This window comes from Cygnus atratus, chromosome Z, assembly GCF_013377495.2.
Source record: "Cygnus atratus isolate AKBS03 ecotype Queensland, Australia chromosome Z, CAtr_DNAZoo_HiC_assembly, whole genome shotgun sequence".
NCBI classification, from domain to species: domain Eukaryota; kingdom Metazoa; phylum Chordata; class Aves; order Anseriformes; family Anatidae; genus Cygnus; species Cygnus atratus.
In genome coordinates, this window is record NC_066396.1 from 29475544 (window position 1) to 29492588 (window position 17045).

The 17045-nt window shown below is 43.3% G+C and overlaps 1 protein-coding gene across 1 annotated transcript in view; it reads left to right on the forward strand.

The window, feature by feature from the left end:
• The first annotated feature begins 1258 nt into the window (after positions 1-1258).
• SLC1A1 (solute carrier family 1 member 1) overlaps positions 1259-17045 on the forward strand; it is a 60559-nt gene continuing 44772 nt past the window's right edge. Inside the window, 1 exon segment of the mRNA XM_035565829.1 lies at positions 1259-1349. Coding sequence (XP_035421722.1) covers positions 1259-1349 — 91 coding nt within the window.

Here is a 17045-nt window from a genome sequence, read left to right on the forward strand (position 1 = left end):
GTGGATTTCAGTGCTCTTCCTTGTCTCAGCAGGGTCTTTTCCCAGGCTGTCACTCAGAACCATCAGATCCATGTGAAGAGGCAACGTGCAGGCATTTCAATAGCGTTTTTTGCCAACCTCCCTCAGGCTGTAGTTACCAAGTCATCAAAAACAGAAATCTCACAAGCTTCACTTGCATGTTTTTTGGAATGTGTGGTGTGAAGTGTAATAAAGATAAATTAAACTTTCATTCTCCACTAGCCTTCTACGTATTAGCCCTCATGTCTTTTGTGTAAGACAACGGCAGTTTTTTTTTTCTGTTGGCTTTTATTTACTGATTGATTTCAATGCTTGAAAATCAGAATCAACACGTGTATAACCAAGTATTGAAAAGCCTGTTATAATCCCACAGGGAACTGGTCCCAGTATAATATATGCCATGGTCATACTTGGGGGGGGGGGGGGGAGGGGGAAGGATGCCATTGCCAAGAAGCTACATGGATAAATTAATGCTTCTCTGCATGTAAGATATTTAAACTCACTGGGGAAAACAACAACAACAACAACAAAACAGAGGAAAAGCCTATGAAGCATTTCTGTAATCCTCACCCTTGATTTTCCCACCAGGAGTATAGGGCAGAATATTCCACCTGGATATTTAATCAGAGGCTATCCCCAGTGCAAGCATTGCTTGCTTTCCAGCAGCCACCAACACCCAGAACCACCTCTTCTGCCCTGAGATGCAGGGCATCCTCCACTACCTTTGCAGAGCAAGGAGGGTGCCTGGCACATCAGGCCGTGCCCCGAGGCAATCTCCCCTCTGCCATGGGGGCTGCCACGCAACGTGGGGGCCACCTCACCCCTCTCTTTGCCCCTTCCTCACCTCTCCCAGTCCTGAGAGGCTGGGGGGTGTCAGAGGGGAGGCCTCAGCCCTGTCCCCTGCCCTCCCCGCACCGCCAAGAGGTGCCTGCGGCATGGGAGAGCCGAGCCCTACAGAACCTAGGGGCCAGCCGAGGGGGCGGTGGCGGGCCGTGGTGCGTTCGGGTCTGCAGGGGCGGGGGGCAGAGGAGTGGGCAGGCCTAGGGCGGGCGGAGGGCCGGGCTTTCCCGTTGCCAGGTGAGCATCCGGGCTGCACCGCCCCTCTGAAAGCGCGCAGCGACGCGGAGCGCACGGAGGCAGGGAGGCAGGCAGGCGGCACCGCCGCCGCCGCTCGGATCGGCACTTCTCGGCGCGGCTTGGTGCACCCCAGGCCCCTCCGGCCCCCGGCTCCGCCGCTGCTATGGCGAAAGCAGGCAGGAAGGGATGCAGCTGCCCGGGCTTCCTGAGGAAGAACTGGCTCCTGCTCAGCACGGTGGCCGCCGTGCTGTTGGGTGAGTGAGGGGGAGAGGGAGAAAGGGAGAGAGGGAGGGAGCGCGGCGCCGTCGCCCCCCGCCTGGCACGGCACGGCCCTGCCTGCCACAGAGCCGACGCGGGGCCAGGCCGGCACCCGAGCAGCGCCAGCCAGGGGCCCTCCGCGGGCGGTGGGGAGTGGGGCGATGGGCCCCCTGCTTCTGCGTGCTGCCGGCACGAGCAGGCGAGGGGGCCCGGCCGCCCTCCCCCGGCGGGCTGAGGTGCGGTGGGGCCGGGGTAGGGTATATCCCCGGCTGCCGAGAGCGGGTCTGCAGTGACAGGGGCGCCGTGGCGGCAGGCTTCGTTCGGGGCTTGGCCTGGCCCCGCGCCTCCACCTGTCGTCATTAGTGCTTGTCACAACGCGGTGATCATTAGCGGGGTAAAACCGCCTTAGGAGAATCTGCAGGAGCACCGCGCCGTCGGAAAAACGGGAGCCCTTCGTGCAGGGGTGCTGTGGGTCTCCCTGGCTAGCCCACAGCAGGCTGAAGCCTGGGCTGCCTTTGCACAGTTGGGGGAGCACGGCGTGCTCGACCGGGACTGCCCCTGTGGTGCCAGCCAGGCCCACGGGGATCCAGCCGGGCTCCTGGTGCCTGCCGTTATGCTGAAGGTGGGAGCCTCGCTGCGACTGAGACCGCTGCAGGAGAGCATTGTAACAGCTTTGGGGTGCTTCTAATGGCCTAGGAGACCAGAAAAGTTTGGCAGTGACACGCCTCTTTCAGTGAGGGTGTCTGGGGTGCCATTTTAAAGATGAGATTGCTTCACTGCTTGCTGGGCAAGTTTCTGAAGAAGGAATGAGTTAAATGCCATCTGATGAACAGGAGGGCAGAAGGGCCAAGAGAAGCTGTTAATGACTTGGCCAGAGGCACTTTTCCATAGAACATAATTTTGATCCTAGCCACACACCTTCTTTGTTTCCTTCTGGCAATTATTTTCACACTAAGCAAAGAGACCTTCCTTTGCATCATTGCTTCTGTAGGGAAGGGCTGCTTTCACTGCTTCATTAATGGCATTTGCTGTTTGATGCTTCTCTTTCAGATGACATTTCTGCTGATTTGCATTGTGGCTGGAATGTATCCATTTCTGTGCATGTTTGTTCAGGAGAGAATTAGTCTTTAGGAATTCTACTAAGCTATTTATAAGCTGTGGTCAGGGGTATACGTATATATATGTGTACAGTATTTGAAAGACTTCATTTCTTTTCCACCTCTGTAATGAGTGGAAAGATTTCTATGAGTTCTGTATACCAGTTGCGAAGAGCTAACATTGAAAATCTGTCCATAACAACTGGAGGACTGTGTGTTTGTGTCTCTGGTTTTGTGTGTATAGTCACTTTGTCAGGTACACTTCTTCAAGCTGACAAACTTATTTCCCAGTTTTGCAAATAGATAAAAAATGTTCCCTTCTCACCATTTTCAATGAATGTTGGTAGAACTGAAACGCATGATGAGATCCTACAGGCTGGTCATTCTGAAATGTGATTTCCCTAACTGAGTACCACAGAGCCTGGCAATGTGTGAACTGTGGGAACAATTTTCCCTTAGTTGCCCTAATACCCAATGGGCTTTCACCTTGAGAGAGTGTGACAGACACCCAGATCCCTCTGGTGTCTTTGAACTTCTCTACCTGCTATACTATAACTAACAGTCTTGAACTCAGGGGAGCCCTATAATATGACAGAATTAGTCTCTGTAAATAATCCTTGATTTTTGGACCAAATGATGTTTTGCAACAAGCTATGTGTCTGTTGTATTTTCAGTATGTCTAGAAGGTGAAATAAACTATAAAAGGAGGATAGTGAAACCCTTGTTAGGATGGCTTAATTACATTTTATGTCATCTTTTACAGGTTTGGGAATGTTTCTAATATACCCGGAGTCCACAAACACTTTGTAATTAAACTTATGTATTCTTTTTTAATATACACTCAAAAATTGTTTTGAGGTTTATTTATCAACTTTGGAGGATCAGCATTCATAAGCAGAAGAATATCACATGATTTTGAAGGCAGAAAGTGTGTTCAGACATTTCTTTAAAAGTATGCATGAGTGAGGACTGGAAATACCAAAAGAAGCATGTTGTAGAAACGTAATGTAAAATTTATCCAACTGTACTGTGAAGTATCTGATATTCCATCACTATCATGAAATCAGTTCTGCTTATCACCATCAAAGCTGTGTTCAGCATCCTAGCAAGGTATGCCTGTCTTTGCTCGTAGCCTTGCTATACTGAAAAGTTTTCCTGATTACTTTTTGTGCCCATCTCTGAAGAGGCAGAGAGATCCCCTCAGAACTCCAAGCACTTCTTCCTTTGGGAGTAATTACTTTGTGTGTTACATTTGAAGCTTTCAACCGTATGCTGCCATTTACATTTTTGAAAACATTGCACTTTCTTTTACAAAGCAGTTGACAGTGGGAGAATGACTTAAAGTCTGTACAGAAAGTATCTGAACAATGCCATGTCTTTTTGGTGAAAATACAGACACAGACACAGATTTCTAGGTTGGAAGAGACCTCAAGATCATCGAGTCCAACCTCCGACCTAACACTAAGTACTCCACTAAACCATATCGCTAAGCTCTACATCTAAACGTCTTTTAAAGACCTCCAGGGATGGCGACTCCACCACCTCCCTGGGCAGCCCGTTCCAATGCTTAATAACCCTTTGGTAAAGAAGTACTTCCTAACATCCAACCTAAACCTCCCCTGGTGCAACTTTCGCCCATTCCCCCTCGTCCTGTCACCAGGCACGTGGGAGAACAGACCAACCCCCACCTCACTACAGCCTCCTTTAAGGTAACTGTAGAGGGCGATAAGGTCGCCCCTGAGCCTCCTCTTCTCCAGGCTGAACAAGCCCAGCTCCCTCAGCTGCTCCTCATAAGACTTGTTCTCCAGACCCCTCACCAGCTTGGTCGCCCTTCTCTGGACTCACTCGAGCACGTCCATGTCCTTCCTGTAGCGAGGGGCCCAAAACTGAACACAGTACTCAAGGTGCGGCCTCACCAGATCCGAGTACAGGGGCACAATCACTTCCCTAGACCTGCTGGCCGCACTGCTTCTTATGCAGGCCAGGATGCTGTTGGCCTTCTTGGCCACCTGAGCACACTGCTGGCTCATATTCAGCCGACTATCAACCAATACTCCCAGGTCCTTCTCTGCCAGGCAGCTTTCCAACCACTCCTCTCCCAGCCTGTAGCTCTGCTTGGGGTTGTTGCGCCCCAGGTGCAGGACCCAGCACTTGGCCTTGTTGAACTTCATACGGTTGACCTCAGCCCATCGGTCCAGCCTATCCAGATCCTCCTGCAGAGCCTTCCTGCCCTCGAGCAGATCGATACACGCACTTAGCTTGGTGTCATCTGCAAACTTACTGAGGGTGCACTGGACGCCCTCATCCAGATCATCGATAAAGATATTAAAGAGGACCGGCCCCAGTACCGAGCCCTGGGGGACACCACTTGTGACCAGCCTCCAACCAGATTTGACTCCATTCACCACAACTCTCTGGGCCCGGCTACCCAGCCAGTTTCTAACCCAGCAAAGCGTACGCCAGTCCAAGCCCCGAGCAGCCAGTTTCTTGAGGAGAATGTTGTGGGGAACGGTGTCAAAAGCCTTACTGAGGTCAAGGTAAACCACATCCACAGCCCTTCCCTCATCCACCAAGCGCGTCACTTTGTCATAGAAGGAGATCAGGTTCGTCAAGCAGGACCTGCCTTTCATAAACCCATGCTGACTGGGCCTGATCGCCTGCTTGCCCTGCAAGTGCCGCGTGGTGACCCTCAAGATAATCTGCTCCATGAGCTTTCCTGGCACTGAGGTCAAACTGACAGGCCTATAGTTCCCCGGGTCTGCCCTCTGGCCCTTCTTATAGATGGGCGTCACATTGGCTAGCCGCCAGTCAACTGGGACCTCCCCCGATAGCCAGGACTGCCGATAAATGATGGAAAGCGGCTCGGCCAGCTCCTCCGCCAGTTCTTTCAGTACCCTCGGGTGCATCCCATCCGGCCCCATCGACTTGCGCACATCCAAGCTCCTTAGCAGGTCGCCAACCATTTCCTCATGAATAGCGAAGGCCACATCCTGCTCCCCATCCCCTTCCACCAGCTTATACCTATCTATGTATATTTCTCAAAGAAAACACCACTTGATACTTGAAAGATTATCTGTCATACCTTCGCAGAGATTCTGTTTCAGACCACCAAACTGATGCAGAGAATCCTCTGAACTCAGATTTGGAGTCTAAAATTGACTGAATGTCAGATTTGGGGCTAATTCTGAAACTTAAGAATTGTATAATTACAGTGAGAGATTTAGCAGAATGTTGGGCCTCAGAAGTTGATTGTTCACTTGTTCGTAGCACATACCGGAGGCATGCACTGGATCCTCTGGGCTGACCACTGACTCAGAGATGAGAGTTGGATGCATCTGTGCCTCCTCTGACTTACTGCCCTTTTCTAGGAAGCAGAAGAAGAGGTGCAGGACAGTAGTAGCCTCGTGTAGGTAACTGCAGAAGGAGGGATGTCTTACATCTTTTTGCTCCACTGACCTTATTGAACCCAAAGCAGCTGAGCTAACAAAAGCAATTTAGAAGTCAGCTTACTTCAAGTGTTCCTTCTGCCTTTAATAAAGTTATATTGCTTTGAGTTTGTACAAACAAGTCACAGTAAACCAGAAATATCCCTGGAAGTTACTCACCCTGAAACAGGTTTCCAAAGGACAATTGAAAAGAGAGGGTTTAAGTCACACTTCATAGGATTCTCAGAGAACATCTATTTTTAATCATCACTTCATCTCTGAGAGGCCACTGCTGCAATACCCACCAAACCAGTCATGAAAGTAAAAGGCTGGTGATGTGTAAATACTCATTGATTAGTCTGTGGGTCATAGCCTAATAGCATGTATTCCTGAGCAATTCTTCTGCAGAACAGGTTTTTTTTCTTATAGTGAAAAGTATAAGTGATTGAGTGGATGTGGTAGTAGGCACTGAGTTGCAATAACAATCTGCAAAGGTCTTTCTCCATACTCATAGCTTAAACACAAATAGGTTCACAAATAGGTTGCTTTTGCTTTTTTTTTTTCCTAATGCAAGTATTTTTCATATCTGCTAGGACAGTATCTTTTTGCAATACTTCTTTGGTTGGGAAATATGATTGAGGGATTTGGCTTTCATAAATTTGCAGATTGAAAGTACTTTTTTGTGTGTGTGGTGAGTGTCTGTGACTTTCGAAACAAATTTGGATCATGAGATACCTATGAGCTTGCCTGTAGCTGAAGGTTTATTTTCAACAGCACTTGTGGGCTAAGAAATTCTTCAAATATGCCTAAGGTAGATATGATAAATACAATATCTAGATTGCTAGATCCACTAATCAAGAGGAGCTGTGAATGGCAGGTATCCTTTCTACAGCCAGCCAAAAAATCATGTTTATCAAAGGTGTATAAAAGCTATTTGTGTTGAAGGCAACAAAGAATGTTTTTGTACTCTGCCATTAACTTCCTTTTTTGTTCTTCTGTTCATGTATATTTATAACTCGCAGCAGTCATACCTCATGCTTCAGATTTTAAGAAAAAACAGGCTTTTTTGTCATTGCTATGTGGAGGGAGACGCGTGGTGCTGATGGGAGGGAGGAGGACACGGAGCTGTGGCTCATGTGGGAGAGCACTAGGAGCTGTCCAAGGTGGCTGACAGGCGCAGCCCTGGGGAAAGGGCAGCCAGAGAATGGGTGAAATGCAGAGCTAAAGAAATTTGGAATTTTGAAATTTTGGCATCAGGTAGGGATGAGGTGACTGAGAGAGGGAGGAGGTGTATAGAATATACATAGGTGTATAAAATATACATAGTTCCCATCTGTAACATAAGCGTTGCAGAAAATTTGAGCAGTGCAACTGTACATTTTTTCAGGATTTGATGAATCCATCAGCATCCATCAGAGCTTTTCTTATGTGCTTTATGATATCACCATAGCAGTCTATATGCCAAAAATTTGCTCTTTTTAATTTTAATTAAAATGGTTGTATTCTTTTATAGTACTGAGTTGTAGTATCTTCCTATAGTAATATTTTTGGTCCTTCAAAGGTCTCTGTTTAAAAAAGAAATTGTCTGGTGTATTCACATCTGCTAACTGTAGCTAGAAAAGCTTAGCTCCTCCTATAATTAGACACAAGAGAATGTGACAGCTTCCTTTAAAAGGAAGTAGTTCTTTTAAAGTAAAGGAAGTAGTTCTTTTAAAATTCATCCATATCAGAGCAAGGTCTGCACATACTAGCATTACCGGAAGCCCACTAGTGCATTCTTGAATGAATACCTTATAGGTTGAAGACAACAAGGGAAACAGTTAGTAACATATGACTCTGTTGATGACCTCTTGCAGATGGGAGACTGCCTTGAGTCCAGGGACCACAACATACTTCTCAGGGTGAAAAGTTTCTTGTACAAATATAGCCCAGAACCTCTGAACCTCATAAACATGTAATGTTTTTCAGGTTCTTCCCATAAGTTATTTCTGTCCCTGACAGGAGCAATTTAAAAATTAAGAGCCCATTCTGAAAACAGAGTAGTGCTTCACTCATTCTATTTCCACCTCCTCATACCTTTACCAAAAAAGTGGCTCCTGTAGCATTTGTCTTTGCTTAAATTGTACAGTGTCATTGTTATAAAAAATGAAGCAGATTAATTGACCCTTGAAGTACACTAACAAAAATTGGGCTCTTTTCTTCATAGCAGAAAAAAAAAATGGTATTTACTAAAACAAGGGAATTATTATCCTGGTGATTTCAGAGAAGTATGCTGTACAGCAAACACCTGATTTCTTTCTTGAATTCTGAAGCATATCATTTCATTAATTTGAAATGTGTAACAGATGAGGACCAGACATCCTGTATCAACTGTGGTAGCATGAAAATTCAGAAGACTGCTCTTCCTGCTGTGATTTCATATAATTGTAGAATGGCTTGGGTTGTGAGGGACCTTAAAGATCATATAATTCCGGCACCCCTGCCATGGGGAGGGATGCCTTCCACTAGGCCAGGTTGCTCAAAGCCCCATCCAACCTGGCCTTGAACACTTCCAGGGATGGGGCATCCACAGCTTCTCTGGGCAACCTGTTCCAGTGCCCCACCACCCTCAAAGGAAAAAATGTCCTCCTTATATCTAATCTAAACCTAATCTCTTTTAGTTTAAAGCCAATACTCCTTGTCCTCTCACTACACTCCCTGACAAAGAGTCCCTCTCCAGCTTTCTAGTAGGCCCCCTTTAGGTATGGGAAGGCTGCTATAAGGTCTCCCTGGAGCCTTCTCTTCTCCAGGCTGAACAACCCCAACTTCCTCAGCCTGTCTTTGTAGGAGAGGTGCTCCAGCCCATTGATCATCTTTGTGGCTCCATCCACTGGACTCAATTCTAATATATCCATGTCCTTCTTATACTGAAGGCCCCGGAACTGAATGCAGTACTCCAACTGGGGTCTCAGGAGGACAGAGAAAAGGGGCAGAATCACCTCCCTCAACCTGCTGGCCACGCTGCTTTTGATGCAGCCCAGCATATGGTTGGCTTTCTGGGCTGCAAGCGCACACTGATGGCTCATGTCAAGCTTCTTGTTGACCAACACCTCCAGATCCTTCTCACTGGGGCTTCTCTCCATCCATTCTCTCCCCAGCCTATATTTGTATTTGGGATTGCCCTGACCCAGACGCAGAACCTTCCACTTGGCCTTGTTGAACCTCATGAGGTTCGCACAGGCCTACCTCTTAGGCTTGTCCAGGTCCCTCTGGATGGCATCTCTTCCCTCCAGTGTGTTGACTGCACAACGCAGCTTGGTGTCATTGGCAAACTTGCTGTGGGTGCACTCGATCCCGCTGTCCATGTCACTGACAAAGATGTTAAATAGTGCCAGTCCCAGTACTGACCCCTGAGGAACACCACTCATCGCTGATCTCCACCTGGACATTGAGCCATTGACCACAACTTTTTTGTGTGCAATCATCCAGCCAATGCCCTACCCACCAAGTGGTCCATCTGTCAAATCCATGTCTCTCCAATTTAGAGACAAGGATATCATGGGGGACAGTGTCAAATGCTTTGCGCAAGTCCAAGTAGATGATGTCAGTTTCTCTTCCCCTATCCACCAATACTGTAACCCCATCATAGAAGGCCACCAGATTTGTCAGGCACGATCTGCTCTTAGTTAAGCCATGCTGGCTGTAACCAATCACGTCCTTATTTTCCATGTGTCTTAGCATAGTTTCCAGGAGGATATTGTAATGCTTGTAATGCTTACCTGCCTGTTCTTCTCTATCACACTTTGTAGTTTGACACAGGACAGGTTTTGCTTAGAAATGTGAGAAGACCTGCAGTTCTGAAAGAATGTCTGACTTTAATACAAAAAGTAGAATGTAGAATGGCCAATGGTTTCATCTGAGAGTTTCACATACTTCTGAGGATCAAAATGCTCTGAGACCAGAAAATCAGGTAACAAATAAAAGACAGGAAAACCGAAGCAATGCATTGTGTCTCTTTTGTAAACTAACAACTCCTGAACTGCTTTTAAGCAAATTAAATCCAACTTTTATTCCTTCTTGTAGCGTATAAGGTGTTTTCCTGTTGTGCATGGGTTTTGTGTCCTTTTTTTTTCTTTAACATAAAAAATGTGTGTTTTAACAGAAACTTATTTTTCCCTTTATGTGAGTGAAATGAAACAGTCACTAAAATCTGAACCTTTAAACAAAGAAAGCTTTAGAAGGAGTTAGCTTCTGGGTGATTTGCACTCTACAAAGCCCCAAAGCCAGTAAAGCTAACAAAGTAAGTGAAATATGCCTTTCTATTTGAAACAATAACACCATTACTAATACCAGCTAAATATTTCGGTTTCTGATTTTTTTAGTATTATTTAAGGGAAAATACTGCAATGTACATACAAAAATATTTTTTGTTTTCCGTTACATCTTAACTAAGTATAAAGACACTTTTTCTTAACATACTCCAAATACAGATAATGTTGAGGTTGGGATTACTCACAGACAATATTTGTACTGTTTGTAAATCTTATAGAAGCCTCCTAGAACCTGTGGAAGGGTTTCTTACTTATGCCCCCCGTCAGTATCTCATGCTGTGAGCATACATATTTGCTTGTCTGTAGTGTTTAGAAGTGCTGAAGACCATCACTGCATCATATATTAAGGTGAAGATCTGTGCTGTATTGGACTTGATGTTCCAGATTCATTTTCCCTGTCTACATTCCAAGTATTGCACATTCCATGAGAACCCTATAGCATGTAGATTAAATGTGACATATGATGACAATTTTCATGGGTTATAAGTAATCTAACATTCTTTCACAATATTGTTTCAAAATAGCCATTCTTGTTCCTTTAATGCTTTTGGAATGACAGCCAACCTGGCCTTGCTTAATCTGAACTAATTTTCTAGGTCACGTCTCAGATTTCTCAACATTGTGATGTCTTCATTAGTTTCAGAATAATGATGTTTCTGCACGTCACTATCAATCTCTCTTTAGATACCACTGAATTGCCTTTCGGGCTGCTTATCTCAATTTATTACAGTCGGAATCTTTCCACTGTCCTTCCAGCAAGGGGGCAGCTAGAACAGTTTGTCCTGTTTTACCCTCCTTTCCTCTCATCATAGTTTAAAACAGAAGCTGTAACAAGGGGCAGAGTCTGGCAAGTCTTTCCAGTTACTAGCCTTTCACCTTTCTCTTACCATAGCTAACCATTTAGTTTTCTTCTGTGATTCAGTGGTCTTGACTGAATATATGTTTTTTCCGGATGTGTTCTATTGAGCTAATAAACCAGATATACAAAGGTGCTGAAATAGTTTTGGCAAAGTATGTAAATATTGTAGAAAGAGAACAGATAATCACTGGGTTTTTACAGGAAGGAGTGAGGATTTGTAATTTCTTGTGTGGTATTGGAATGACATCGTTTGCAGGGTAATATGCTAGGCCATGTAAGCAAGGTTTAGGCACCAGGAATGCCAGAAGTGGGTACATGACAATGTCTGAAATGAGTGATAGAAGGGGTCCAAGTGAAACATATAGCACTGTTATATAAAATTGTGGATTTGGATACATGGAGGAAGCAAGAATGTCTGGATGTTCCTAGATGACTGCAGAAGAAGGAGTCCATAGTCAAAGAAGGCTCCCAAATTACAGATGGGTGGGTTGGAGGAGAATGGTAGCGTTTTTTGAAGTGACAGTTAAAAAGAGTCATGGGGAAGGTCTGCAGAAGAAGAAGAGCAAGTTACCATTGTCATATTGCATTTCACTTTTACAGTAAATATGGGAATGTGAGATTGAAAGATACCTCTTGTGTTACCACATCTAGTCTACAGCTGCTTCAGGTTATGCCATTTTTAATAGACTTTCTATGCCGTATCATACTCTACCTTAAAGATGGATGGGTTTCCTGGTGTTGCATTTCCTTTTGGGAAGATAGGTTTGTCATCCGGTTGTTGCAATTTCCAGCTTAAATGTATTGAGGTTCAATATGCACACATTTTTAAGTGTAGATCTGTATTTTCACACTATTCCGCAACAGAACAGTACATTCACCAAAATACATCCAAGCGCATCAGGAAATGTAGGTTGTATAGCTGCTGGGAAACAATTGTATTTCTTCCCCAGATCAGTTAATTTATAGCATAATCTTTATAGTATGGTGTTTATTATGCTAGAGTTGTGAGTCCTGTACTTCACGTATTTAACGAGTTACTGAGTTTGTGGAAAAACTATGAAAGAGCCAAATTGTATATCTGATGCAGCTTAATTTATCTCAGGAGAGTTAAGGACTAACTGAGGAATGGATTATTCACACTCCTCTGTATTTCTTCTGTATGTTAATAGACTGTGTAGTTAAGTTCTGTAAGGCAGTTCTCACTAGAGTAATGAGATGTATATAGAGATGAAACACTACTGTAAAGTTTTTTCTTCAACTATTCTTTTATCATGACTTTCTCAAATAGAAACTACATCTGCTTGCTGAAAATATTTGGATGATACTTGTACATGAAGTTCACCTACAGTACATTGAAATAAATTGAACGAAACTTAGACTCCAGTGGGGAAGACTTTTAGGTTATCATACTGTTTTTCAGTTTCTGCATTGCAGTTCTTTGGGATCACTGGTTCTGCAGAAATGTGATCACTTGAAATCACAGAAAACAAGACTAGCTATTATTTCCTTTTTCCTGGCTGAGTGAAATACCTTCTTAATATAACCACCTTTGGTTTGACTATGGGTGGGGTGGCTCTTGTGCAGGGCTTCAGAGACAGTGGTTGGTCTATGTAATCAATGACCCTGCCGCAGGCTCCTGCAGCACAGAAAGTAGAAATTACATGATTTTAATGGTTGCAAAACCCTTCATACCTGCTGTGAGCAGTTGGGGATATGCCACACTGGAGAAGCTGGTTATTCTCCTCTGGCCAGTACTCCACCTTGCCTTCATTCCTACAGGTCCATCATAGGGAGTTATTGCCCAGCTGAACTTTCTTCACTCTGCAGTCAGTTGACATTGTGTTGCTTGTGTAAAGGAATTTACAACTGCTGCACCCGCAGCAGGTTAATCACCAAGAAGACCCAGGGGGTCTCACCGCAGGTGAGGAATGAGCATACCTTCCTCAGCACATTCCTGCTAAACGTTTTTCAGTAGACCAAGGACTGACTTAGGGACTGTATTCTTCTGGAAGGTTTTGTGAGAGGACTTTTCTTTACACGTCTTTGCAATTAAGCCGATAGCCTGGGTAACACCAGCATCTGGAGAGTTAAGATCTGTTGCCATACAATTAAACCTGGTAACTCTAAATCCTACCTTAGTAGTTGCCTACAGGTTTCTGAGAATCTTGTTTTTTTCTTCAGTCAACATCACTTTGTTTATTAGAAAGAATATTAACTGTCAAGTAAAATGTGAAAAAGTGTGAAATGCGTAATGTTACAAAAGGTTAAAATTAATCCAAAGAGAGTTAAATTAATAGTGTTACTGTAATATTCTACACCCTTCATTTGACTGTTTTGAGGTTAGGTACTTTGTACTCCTTTGTAGTTAAGAAACAGCCAGTAATATTACAGAAACTTTAGAGAGAGCAGAAACAAAACAGATATTATAAAATATTGCTAAAAGACTCTGCCTGTATCACAAATTCCAAATATACTGTGCTGCAATTTGACATGTTTATATTGAATGGTTTGTATTGCGTTTCAAACTAAGTCAGTGAACTTTGTTTGCCGGCTTTATCTGTCCTGTGAATCATCTGCTATAAAGATAACACAATTAAGACCCACCAGTATTTTAGTCTGTCATGTGAATAGCATATCGTATGAAAATATGAAGAGTTTTATCACTTTGTTGCTACAGTACAATTAGTATCAGAATTGAACCATGCCCACATTTTTTATTCTTTCTTTTAACCATTATCAGAGTTAAATAATTCCCCCACTGTCTATCAGTATCAGACAGAATCACTAGCTCTGCTCCAGTGAAAGGGAGTTTCTACATGCCAAAATTACAGGCAAACAGGAAAAAGAAAGTACCATGTTTTTTTCAGAGAGAGGCATGGTGTAATTCAGTCATTTACAAAATGACTGGTTGTTCTCCAGAAATACACACTGGATTTATTTATTTTTTCCCTATCTTCTTCATAGTTCATTCCTAGGGATCCTTCCCATAATAACTCAGTGAGAGTTGGAGATGATTTGCAGTTTCTGTGGTGTCATGCACACTGGTGGAGCGAGAAACCCTCTCAATTAACATCATGCAGCCCTATGTCAGTGTTGTCATCCGTAAGGGCAAATAACATAACAGGGAGTCCTACCTGTTAGGTATTGAATTTTGGCTTATATTCTCTTCCAGTCAGAAGTAGGACCCGGCATGTCTTTGCGTGGGCTTCACTTACTTGTTTCTAAATTGTGAGTTTTTTGGCCTGCAAGTGAAAGTAAAGAAAGTCAAGCCACAAAATGTCTTGTCATCTTGTTCTCCAAGATACCATGTTCTTAAGAGTGTTTAAGCCACAATGATAATGACATAAAGCGGTTAACTACAGTCACTTCATACTGCATGTCCTGGTTGGATTCAACTACACTAGTGGTTCTGAGTTTTTACATTTGAGATCTGACTTGTGTTGATCCCAAGTTATTATACAGAAAAAAAACTTCAGGACTTAGCCATCACTGTCTGTGATACAGAATAAATTGCAAGTAGTCTGTACATGCAGTGGCTCAGGTGGCTGCTGAGGACATCATGTTTTGGCAAGTTTACAATAACTGTAGTATTATCTGTGACATTCCCCATGTAAGCTAGTACAGATGAGCCCGGAGATTATGAAATTTGTTTGAACAAGGTGGTGTTTCTTTTCTTAGTCATTTCCAAATCTATGTCATGAACTGTAGCATACTACTTTAAGAGAAATGTAATAATTCTGTAGTCGTTCCCATGCAAATAATATGCCTTTTTCCAAAGAGAAAGTTTCAGGGAAGGAAAAAAAATAAAAACAAACAAACAAAAACCACAGCAATATGGAAAAAGACATACTTTAGTAGTTAGGTGGTGATTAAATGATTTTTCACCAGATGCCCAAATGTCAGTTACCTTTGCAGCTGTGCAGAACCTACAACTTAGTGGTCTCCCAAGACACATTTTAACTGATTTCTGTGGTTTGCTCACTACATACACAAGACAGACTGGTTCTGTCATGTTCTCATAGAGCCACCATCTTCCAGGTTCTGAAAAGCTTAAGGGTTGGTAGGTGTGATCGACTGACCGAGTGCTACCTGCAGTGCAGCCAGCTCCAGATACTGCTCCCCTTTCCTTTGGTAACACAACAGAGGAATTGGGTCATCCTATAAAGAAGAAATGTGTATTCCCTCTAGATTTTTATGCTGTGACTCATGGGACTGTCTGGAAGATGGGTAATAACAGATTTCTTTTGGTATACGCAGTTTTTGTGGTTTTCTTCAGCTCCTTTTTTCTTCCCCACCCCTATGCTCTCTTAGTTTGCATTTTTTACCCTTTTTGAATAATTTTCTGTCTGTTACCAAGTTTGTAGAAAGACTCTGCTACTTGGGTGAGTAATGCCAAGGCATTTGTTGCTTATGGGGTCAGACAGATGTGGCCTTCTCTGGCTGCTTCATGCTTTGCAGTCATGAGGACCCAGACTACACCTTTCACTTTCTATGTTAATATTTGCTGGGAGGGAAAGTGTAGACACCATGTTATACAGTATGTGGTGTTGATGCACAGCTGCAAGGGGAAATTTTCCTCAGAAAATTAAATTAAAGCCATGGGATTGTACTGTTTATGCACCTTCATTCCCTTCTGCCCGCTGTTGCAGAAGTCTGGACCCTAAATGGTACATACAATTGAGCAGTAAGTAGAGGATTGCTATTACAGTAATAATCTTAACCTAACTTAGCCATGTGTGCAAGAAGGAAAAGCAAGGAGAGAAGAGAGAAAGGAAATAAAAACAGTTTATCATGGAGAAGAAGAGTGGCTGAAACTGAGGAAGGAGGAAGAGGGAAAGTGGGAAAAATGATGTTCTGCACTTCAGAAAGGAAGAAGTAAATTATTACATAAATGTTAAACAGATGAAAAGGGAGGAAAAATAACAAATAGTGGAGGCATTGCCTACTGTAGAGTGTTTGCAGTTGTGAGAAGTAATTACACGTGTAAGAATTATTTTCACAAATGATGGAGTATGAATAGCATTCATATAGAGAAATTAACATTTTACAAGACTTTCATTTATACTTGCTCAGGGTTGCTGTAACTGGTGTGATGTTAAAAACAGTGGTAACCACGTGAAATATATTTCTGCTGGGTCACACTTCTTTTTGTGTGTTATAATTCCCAGGAAGAAAATTCCAGTGACTTGGTTATTGAGATAAGGATCACAAAGTTCTATATTCATCCAGTTCCAGTACGTAAGCAAATTTATTCTGCTTACTAACCATCTCTTGTTACTGCTACCAAAAAAATTTCTTCCTATTTTCCCATGCTAAATTCTAACAGCAGATGGTAGGTGCTATTTCCACTTAAATGGTAGCTGCATTTTACTGTATTTTGTTATTATGCAGAAGTTAATATGGATATGGTTGCTGTGTCTGATTAAAAATAATAGTATGAACAACGAAGTGAGAGCAACAATGCAATTATTGCCACTAGATAAATAATACCCTCTACAAAAACGAAACAAACAAACAAAAAAACACTATTACAAGTATACAAGCAAAAAAGCTTAAGGAAACACTGGTAAAATTTTGAGAGGACCTGAAAAGTTTTTGTAGTAAAATTCAGAAAGTGGAAAAGAGACCTCTGAAGAATGAACATGAGGGTGAATCATTCTACCTTCTAGTAATCCTACTAAATACATAATGATCAAACTTTCCAGCTGGTCCAATGTGGCAGTTGCCACTTGGTGCATTGTTACAAAATGTCTTGGTCACTCCTGCTCAGGAGAAGGAAGCAAAATATGTTGTCGTCAACTTTATTTCAAAATGCAATGGGTCACAAATATCCTCCTTTCTTTGTACCGTCATTATCCTTTTTTGCCCAGAAAACATCTAGGGTATACCCCGAAGATACACACAACTCAGGATCACCTGAGTTAGTGCTAGACGTTTTCAGTGTGCACATCTGCACAGTGCTTGTGACATTCCTCCCTGTGGGCTAACGCTTCCTTTGAAG